This window comes from Trifolium pratense, linkage group LG3 (assembly GCF_020283565.1).
Source record: "Trifolium pratense cultivar HEN17-A07 linkage group LG3, ARS_RC_1.1, whole genome shotgun sequence".
In the NCBI taxonomy this organism is placed as follows: domain Eukaryota; kingdom Viridiplantae; phylum Streptophyta; class Magnoliopsida; order Fabales; family Fabaceae; genus Trifolium; species Trifolium pratense.
In genome coordinates this window covers 48,400,375-48,410,635 of record NC_060061.1, presented here as the reverse complement: position 1 = coordinate 48,410,635, position 10,261 = coordinate 48,400,375, and the positions used below count along the sequence as shown (strand labels likewise).

Genomic DNA, 10,261 nt, shown 5'->3' with positions numbered 1-10,261 from the left:
AAGTGGGTTTATACTGAGACTTGGTTAATTATAATCTAGAATCACAAAGCAGAAAAGTAGTTTGAAAGATACTCAATTCACCAAATCTTGGATACAGAAAGTAGATTGGATTATATTAGATTAAATAATGATTAGTACATTGACAGTAGTTCAGAATCACAAAACACATGTTGGTGAAAAAGTTTGTCAAATATGTGCTTTTGATGCAGCAACAACAAATGAATTGTGTTAGAGAGAGTTAATTGGTAATTACTAATTCCATCGTAGAACTTTCTTCACTTGTAATTTAGTCTTAAACTTAAGTGTGTTCTTCTTTCTGCATCCAACTTGTTCAACAGTGTTAGGATTTTGGGAAGTAAATAAGCTAAGGTCATCAAATCTTCATTTTCTCAATCAATTGCTTCAAATTATAGCCATTTTGATGGAAAATGATTATGTTTCATCCATTTGTCAAATTCTTAACCAGTTGATTAATTACCGCTGTCCCTATAGCAATGATTAATATATTTAAAGCGTCTCATATACTAAATATACTAAATGTGTGTACCTCTTAGCGGGATTGAAATCTTAATTTGTCACATTGCGAGAGTTTAGTCCTTATTCGCTAGGCCTAGACTAAACCCTATATGTATTTATTTTTAACTTTATTAGTACTAATTACTCGCTCACTTCCTTTTTACTTGTCGTTTTAGAAGAAAAAAATTTGTTTCAAATTACTTGTCATTTTGATAATTTATGGTTATATTTTGTCTATTATACCATCATGTAAATTTCAAATATTTAAAAATAGTTATTGAAACCATAAAAGATTTTTTTTTTTTTTGACATAATATTTTAAATTTATTGGAAGAGAAAGTGTGGGAAAAAAATATTGGTTAATTAAAATAAAGGTATAATAGGAAGATAAGGTGCAAAAATACACTTTCTTAATTTGTTGTTTTTTTTCTAAGGCGACGACAAGTAAAAAGGAACGCAGGGAGTATATATTAAAGTGAAAAGGCTAAAGAGAAGGAAGGATGAAGGTAAAGACATCCCAACTATATTGGCACTCCTGCACCCTCAACCAAAATGGCAACTCTAACTGAATATTATTAAAAATAAAATAAAAATATTTGGGGGTACTAAACCAAAACCCAAGTTAACAATAGTACAAACCAAATAGGAAAGTTTAATGGGATAAAACCTTGATGAAGAAAAAAAGAGTGTAGTTTGAATACAAGAACAAAGAATTTTTTAAATCTAAATTCAAGATAGATCACACCTATTACAATGATAAACTACAAAGACATCAGAAATAACATGATTCCGCCAAGTGAAACTAGAACCACGAAGTAGGGCGATCCTGTCAGCAAACCTTCCCTAAACACAAAAATGTACATATTCTTAAGAAGATCTAAACAATAATTAAGCCACCTATAGTAATGAGAAGAACAATGGAAATGTTTTTAAAAATCAGATTGATAAGTTGAGAATTAGGTTCCAACCACAAGAACTTCCAACACAAAGACAAATAAACAAAATGTAAAACAAAACTATCCAGTCTAAGAATAAACAAAACACTTCACTATCAAATGATAATGATAAAAAACAAAATGTTTAAAAGAGAAAATGTTCATGTTGCGTACCTTGCAAATGCTATGATATATCATTCAACATTAGAATGCGAGACTCCCTGTTGACAAAATAGGGACATTAATTATTAACAAATATATAAGCATAAGTGAGGGAGTCACGACGTCCGACTTTACAATTTATGCAGAGAATTTTAGACCGTAATTCACTTATTTGATGTCAAACTACTTAACATAATTGCTTGGAAGAAAAAAAAATCATGTATGAAGACATGATTTTTTTTGTGACATTAAGGCATGTAACATATATATATATATATACAACTTTTTTTGCCAACTAGTCTAGTGGTTAAAAATTTCATCTTTAAGATGGATAAGTAAGGTATCCTCAACCCCTGCATATAAATATTATGTTCCTACCAACTGAGCTAATAAACTCACGAATACAAATAAACACTCAATTTTTTTTGGTTGATACACGAAATGAACATAGTTGGATAAGGATAAGGCTAAATGCTTGAATTTACAAAATGCAACCAGATCAGTCAAATTAATATAACATGAGTAAGATCAAAATTGATTTAAAGCAATATTCAATTATGTATAATAATAGTCTTAAACTAACCCAAAGCAAATAAAGTGGTGGATTAAAGTAAAACATACCTTGTCATCAAACAATTTCTTTACTGTTCCATCGAGGTCGCCTTCCCAGTGGTTTTCTTCATCAAATTGTACATTTTCAAGAATTGTTGTGTTGGTCACACCAAATGAAAAATGTTCCATTCGAGGACATTCTTTGACAACTACAACTTCCAGCAACGGAAACATAATGGGACATGGACATGAGCAAAATAGACGGAGCCGTGGTAAAGAAACAAGTTCTAGATGCTGTAAACTATAAAATTCAATCTTGTGCATCTCATCTTCTTCTTTGCCGTCGACTACACCCTCAAGCCAATTACACATTTTAATCTTCATGTTTGTGAGTTTGACAAGACTCTTTGCTGTTGAGTACATTATCAAATTTATCAAACCATTGCAGTTTGTTACCTCCAAGTGGGTCAAGTAATTAAAGGTAACAGAAGAAGGCACCAATTTCACTAGACTGGAACAGCGATGAACATGAATGCTTTCAAGAAAATGAAGAATGGGGTCCATTTGAAATCCTTCTTTGCATATAAATTGAAGCTTATCCATGAACCATATTTCCAAATTTCTGATTTGCGGGAGAACTTGAGTTTCCTTTTCCGTACTTACGAGTTGTTCACCTTGAAATATCTCCCGGAAGAAACTCCGTTTGACTAATATTGTTTTCAAATTAGGGACATTTTTCAAGAACCAATATGGAAAAGTAGCTTCTTCATTGTAGCATTCGCTCACACCAATGTAATTGACTTTGTTGAATTGAACCCCTGAATATTGGCTATGCAATATCATGTCAAAATATTTAAAATTCATATTCAAACTCTCCACCACATTGTTAAGTACCTGTTACAAAACCTAAATTAGAACAAAAGAAATATATTTTCCTTCTCCATTTTTCAAACAATTATTAACACATCAAAACCAATTTATTTGCCCCAAGCCCTCAACCAATATAAAAGACAAGTTGAATAATTTGTCATAAAGTTAATAACACATTAAAACAAATCAATATTTGCGCATGTAAAATTTATATTCATAGCAAGGATGATACTCTTACCTCTTCAATCAAAAACAAAGGTTGATATGTTGAGATATTGAGCTCATCATTTCTGGCACTTTCTTGCTGTCTCAAAGGCTCTGTCTTAAATAGCTCAATATTTGGACATCTGAACAAGTCGATCGTTTTCAATGATTTACATTGAAGAGAATGGACTCCGGCAAAGAATGTCTTAAGTTTGGCCAAATTGTGAAGTCCAATGGATGTTAAAATAGGAAACACAAATTCAACTATCTCATCCACTCCTTCCTCCCTGCCAACAATTTCTTCAATCCCACATGAAGTCACTTCAAGTATTTGAATTTGGTTCATATCTCTAGCTACTGAGAGCGGAAAGAGGCTTTTCAAGCTTCTGCACTTCTCAACAGATACTTCACTTAAATTTTGAAACCTCATAGTGTTATGTTGGTCCTCCTTCCATACATGCTTCAGTTTTGGAAGATTAGATAGTTTTAATTTCTTCAACCGAGTAAAATTCTTCACAAGAATTTCTTTTTCAAATTCACCTTTCAAATCAAAAATTGCTTCTAATGAATTACAATCTTTGATATCTAGTTCTTCCAAGTTCATTATCACTTCTAGCAAATTTGGTTTAAAGAGCACATCAGATAAAAAATCACATTTATGAACCACTAGATACTTCAGACTCCTAAATACATTGTGCTGAGGTTGACCATACCACAATTCTTTCAACTCTGGATATTCAGATAGTTTTAAATGCTTAAAACAACCAAATGCCACCTGTGAATGATAGAATAGAATTTCAGTGAAAACAGTTATACCAAGTTAATTCAAACAACATAAGGGTAACTCGTGATATTGTTACACAAAAATTAAATTGGTAAATCAAGCATACCTTGTGTGCAAACATGTTGGTTATTGTATCATTTAGGTTTCCCTTCCAAAGCCATTCATCATTTTCTGCAATTTTAACTTTTCGAAGATTTGGTGTGCTTGTGTTTCCCTCCGAAAAAATCTTCATGCGAGGACATTCCCTCAACAACGGAAACTTCAAGAAGCACTTACTAGAACAAAATTTGTTGAGGCTTGGCAAACAATCCAACAACAATAATTCTAAACTAATAAATGCAATGCCAACATTTTCCTCTCCAGTAATTATTTCTTCAAGTGAATTACAGTCTTCTACCTTCAGCGAGGTGAGCTTGTGCAAACTTTGTGCCGTAGATGATGTAATTAATTTTCTTAACCCATTGCAACCTTTTATCACCATATATTCAAGATGATGAAGGGTGACAGAGGAAGGAAATAAACTTAACAAACTGGAACAAAACTTAACATCTAAGTATTCAAGGAGCTCAAGAACTGGGTCAATTTGAAAGCCTTCTTCACATATATGTTGAAGTTTTTGTAACTGATACAAAGTGAGCCTTTTGAGCTGTGGGTAAGTCTTCTTCTCACTTATTTGTCCTTCATCTTGAAATATTTTCTTGAAGCAACTCCATTCAACACGTAGTGACTCAAGAGTGTGCACATTTTGAAGAAACCAATAAGGGAATGTAGCATCTTCAATAATATAATGGGACAAACCAAGAAATGTCATTTTGGTGAATAGGGCACTTGAGTTTTGAGCTTGCAATATCAAGTTAGCTTCTTTGTGATTTACTCTTAACTCCTTCAAATTTGAAATCACCTAAAATACATATATAGAACAATTTAAAAGAATTTAAACATTTAATATTGCCTCACATATTTTTTTTATTGCCTCTAGTTTTCTCATATGTCTGAACTCCCGTATCTATGGATATTTATCAAATATATCTATAAACAAATTTCTTTTAAGAACTTTTGACATAAATTGTTCCAAATAATTTTCTCTAAATTGAGTATTATCATGTTTTTGCACATATTTGAAAATATTTGAATTTTTTAGGAGTTTCCAATTTTGTTTCTTTGTTGGTATGACATACAACTTTGTGGTCATTACGGAAAGCTCACATTTACCTTGTTTACTTGGAAAAATTAAAAACAAAAAAAAGTAGAGGTAATAGTCTAAAGTGTTACGGAGTCCGGGGGAGCTGGGAAGAAAAAATGGGCCAATGCTCCAGGATCACAAGAGAAAGACGCCACATGCCAACTCAAAACCTTAAGACACTAGCTTAATGGGCCACCTCTCTTATAAATCCAACATTCTTCCCATACATAGTCGATGTGAGACTTAACCACTCTCACTTGAAACTCAACATTCTCACCCCAAGTTTGAATTCCCACATCCTATAGTTGATCCAATACAAGGATCCCCTCCTGCTCCCCACCAAGCGGAACTAGGCTATGATACTACTTGTTGGGGAGTCCGGGGGAGCTGCTCCAAGACCACAAGAGAGGGAGACGCCACATCACAACCCAAAACTTTAGGCATTAGGTTAATGGGTCACCTCTCTTATAAATCCAACATTCTTCTCACACATAATCGATGTGGGACTTAACCACTCACACTTGTAACCCAACATAAAGTACCGTTTGGCATAACTTTTTTAGGCGTGAAAGCTCTTTTAACCATAAAGTTAGAAATAATAGCTTTAAAATTAAATTTTTTTGGTAAATCTTAATTTTTTTTTTAAAAAAGTTTAATAGTTGTTTTTATTATTATAATAAGGTTAAAAGATATGTTTGATACTATATTATAATTTTTCTTAAAATATAGAATCTGCTTGTTTTTTTTGTTACTAAAGCTTTTAAAAATTGTTGTTTGGCCTAATTAACTTTTTACTTCTAAGAAGAAGAAGAAAAAAGGTAAAAAAGCTAGGTCAAACGGTACCTAAATCATAAGCAAATTTGTTTTCTTGGAAAAATTAAATAATTAAGATTTTTAGTTCATATAAAAAAATTTGTTCTATGGTTAGTTCAAATTTTGTTTTTAGTCCCTATAAAAAAAATTCAGAAAGTTTTGGTCAAATATTTTCAATCACGACATTTGATCTTGGCTTTCAAGTCAACTCATGTGTATCATTTTAAATTCTGAAATTTTTTATGTGGTCATGCTTAGCACGTTATAGAAATTTCTCTTGCAAGTTTAATTGTTTTTAACAAGAAATGAGTTAAATATGAACTTTTAATATTAAATTCATCTTTTGTTAAAAGTTCTAAATTTTTGTGGAACAACTTCTCTTTAATACTATAAACATGAAATTAAGAAACTCATTAAAAAATGTGATGCATACAATGAGTTAACCTAAAAGTAGTGACAACAAATATTTGGCGGACACGAACTTGCTAATATTTTTTATAACAATAAAGATTGAAATTTGAGATATTTATATGAACTAGCTGGTTCCGCGCCTGCATGTGTCTAACTTATGTACAAAAAAAAGATATGCCTTATGTTACGGTCAGTTTGTTAATAAAAGATTTTTACTGCTAAAAAAATATGTACTTTATGTTATGGTGAGTTTGTTAATAAAAGTTTTTGTTGCTATTAAAAAAAAACAAGGGTATTGTTGGTATTATGAAAAGTCTACACCGAAACTCATGTATTCTCTTTATATATAGTATAGATGAAAAAACCATAAAAAAATAAAAAAATAAAAAGAGAAGTAGTTAAGGACAATTATGGAATAATTAAAAAGCCATAGAAGAAGTTAAGGCCAATTATGGAATAATGAAAAATCCATCCGAAACTCAAGTATCCTTTTTATATATTGTTATAGAATGGATAAAAAAAATTATGGCTTAATAGTCTCTTACGTTTATTTTAGGTTACAATTTGGTCTCTTACTTTTAAAAAGTATCAATTTGGTCCCTTCCATTTATTTTAGGTTTCAAGTTAGTCATTTCCGTTAGTTTTGTCACTAACACCGTTTGAATAATACACGTGTCAGTGTGTACAAGTGCCACATGTCTGTCCACATATGCAAATTGGCTGTCACATGTGACAAAATTAAGTTGTTAAACACCAATCACCACTAAAATAATTAAGTAGAGTTGTTAAATTTTAAATCTAAAACTTTTATGTTTTTTCTTGATTTTTTACTCGTCATAAATAGTTTCGAATTTGACAATTGAATGCATCTGTATGTAAATTTATATGATGATATGCATACATACCTCTTCGACAATGAAAGGTGGTTGTGGCGTTAAAACGGAGAGTTTGTCATCTTGAAAATTGGAGCTTCTTGTAGATAGAGTTCTGTACAAATTCAACTTTGCACAATTGGAAACATTAATGTTCTTCAAAGATAAACATGCTAGGGTATGCTCTTTAGCATAGAAACCCTTGAGTTTATGCATGTTCCAAAGCAATAAACTACTTAGTTCATTAAACTCAAATGTGGGAGCTGCACTCACTCTATATAAATGTAAATATTAGCATATAAGATCTTGTTGAATTTGTTTTGATGAGTATTTTCAAAATATTAAATATTTATAATTTTTACTAATAGACAATTGAAAATATTATCATATTAGTGATCAAAATTGTGCATTGACAAACATTATAATTAGGAACGAATGTAGTATATTGTAAATACAAAGGAGACTCTGTCGAAATTTCATCATAAAAATATTACTTAGATTTCCCAGATTTTAGTGCCCCATCATCTCAATTATAGCCACGTCAACATATTATATAGTCAAAATTATTGAAATTAGGGATTAAAATTGTGCAATTAAAATAAGAGAACTAAAATTACAATTTTTACGAAATAGAGGGACTTTTACTAAAAAAAAACAAATAAGAGCACTAAAAAATGTATTTAAGCTTAAAGTTCATATGGATATTTAAGCCTATATAGTATTTAGAATTTCACATTTTCAGATGAATAAATGAGTGTACTAAAGTCCCTTTAAGGTTAGCTTAGTTGATAGAAATATCACATTTTATTTGTAGGAGTCGGGGTACAAATTTCAAAACTTCATTTTTTTTTACGGAATCTCAAACACTTTATTTATTCACCTTTAAAAAAAAAAATTCTAACTAATAGACTATTTGACCATAAAAAAAAAGAGTGTGCTAAATTTCAAACATCAATCCCTATATATTATATGCAATGCCATACTAACGTAATTATTTAGCAACGGTAAAAAAACGTTTTTCATAATTTACCCTTTAAAAATATTGTTTATGTTTTTTTTTATAGAGTGTTTTTTTATTTCTATATAGATTATTCTGTTTTGTTCCCATTTTTAAGCACATATCATCTTTCTATATTTTATTCTTATATTTTTTTTTAGAGAAATTATAATGAAGGATATAAAACTTGCAACGTGGTTAAAAATAATAAAGATAAATTAGTAATTTTAGTGATAATCGACTTTAATATATGGGTCATGCTAAACAGTGCCCCCAGGCACTTGTTAAGGATAACAAAAAAAGAAATATATGATAAAATTAATATTGAAAATACAACTTTTTATATTTTTTAGGTGTTGAATGCACGTATTTCGAGACAAAAATTTTATTTTAATATGCTTAACCAGTGTTCCGGGGCACTGTTTAACATTTTCTTTAATAGGGATAGACTAGAAATTTAAAAATGGGCAAAAAAATGAGAAGAGTTAGGAGCTGTTACCTGTATTACGAATAATGAATGGAACAATTGGTGCTATTTGATCTGCAAACAAAAACAACAAAAAATTAGACGAGTTCATCCAAAAAAAAGTAAAAAGTGGAGGGGAACAAAAAAATGCATGCATACCTCGAACTCCAACCTTTGAAATCAACAGAGTGAGTACTGAATTTAAAATATATAAGATTACTTTTTTTTTTCAGTTTTTTTTTTTTTTCTATATGAAACGGAAGAATGACGAAAACTGAAAACAAGTTAATAAAACAGAGATACCAAAAGGTTGAAGACTCAAATTTTTAGGTGGTTAATTTTAATTTGAGATGGGTTTCAGAAATTGAGAAGCTGTTTTGTAAGAGAGTTTTGTTGTAGGTGAGAGCAAGATACATATTCTTATTTTTGGTGGTGAGCAAGCAAGATACATATTCTTTTTCTTTTGGTTACGCAAGATACATATTCTAATTCTACAGGAAAAGACATAGTAAGTAACATTTAGTAAATTAATTATTTATCATTATTAATAATTTAGAAATCTGAACTTTATGTAGTGCGATGCGTTGGTGTCCTCTCTTTTATTTACTTTCATGATGAAAGTTTATGGAATAATGATATATAAATAAGAAACACTCAAAAGCACTTCGGAAAACAATAAAACCATTTAAAGCAGCCACCAAAAAAATAGGGGAAAAGCAACTAAGAGCGGGTATCTCAAGAGATACCACTCAACAGCATAAAGAAGGTTGTACCTCTCACTCGTAGAAAGAGCAAGGGTTATTGGGGTTTTTACCTATAAAAGTCATTTTAGAGAAGAGTTTCATTCTATCAACAAGATTATCATCGAAGACTCACCAACAAAGATAATATCATTTCGGGAGGTACAAATAGACCATACATGCCACATTAAAATCTCACACCCATAAAAAAAGCTCTCAATAACAAGAATTGAGATTTAGTCATCTATTATTGTGATGAACCTACAATCTTAAGACGTCTATTTATTTTATCACTTATTTTCTAAATCAAAAAAATTCCTCTTTTTTTCAAAGATCAATATTTTAGCTAATCACAATGGTGGGAAGAAATGGATACTCAACACAAAATCTCTATGAATAGATATTTTTATTAGGATGATTGAACTATGTATTTGGGTTATCAAGTTTTTGACACCGTTTCTACAAACTTTGCTATGGCTATTGATTTCTTTTTGCTACATAATGTTTTCTTATTCCTTTACTTCTTTTTGCGATTTTTGTTTTTCACTTTTCATTTCTTTTATATGGATACAAAAGATTTTAAAACCGACGAAAAAGAATAAAATTTTATTTATCAATTCTTTCATCACCATGTTCACCCAAAAAATTATGACTATACTAGTATTTCTTGAATTAACTAAATTCGAACTTAACAATGCTCGAAATAAAATCATAGAATCAATAGCGGATACATGATAGCAGGTGGTCCAACAAATC

General features: G+C 30.4%; 1 protein-coding gene across 4 annotated transcripts in view; it reads right to left on the bottom strand.

Annotated features, from left to right (window-relative positions):
* Positions 1-1,059: 1,059 nt before the first annotated feature.
* LOC123916419 overlaps positions 1,060-10,261 on the bottom strand; it is a 31,581-nt gene continuing 22,379 nt past the window's right edge. For 2 of the 4 annotated variants that reach the window (XM_045967873.1, XM_045967876.1), the window contains exons 6-11: positions 7,336-7,551; positions 4,130-4,924; positions 3,274-4,014; positions 2,235-3,059; positions 1,626-1,672; positions 1,060-1,359 (exon numbers count right to left, since the gene is read on the bottom strand). In XM_045967873.1, the coding sequence (XP_045823829.1) occupies positions 1,646-1,672; positions 2,235-3,059; positions 3,274-4,014; positions 4,130-4,924; positions 7,336-7,551 (2,604 nt within the window). In that variant the 3' untranslated portion in view covers positions 1,060-1,359; positions 1,626-1,645. Of the gene's footprint in view, positions 1,360-1,625; positions 1,673-2,234; positions 3,060-3,273; positions 4,015-4,129; positions 4,925-7,335; positions 7,559-10,261 lie in introns of all 4 variants that reach the window. The other 2 variants (XM_045967875.1, XM_045967874.1) reach the window with 2 other exon arrangements.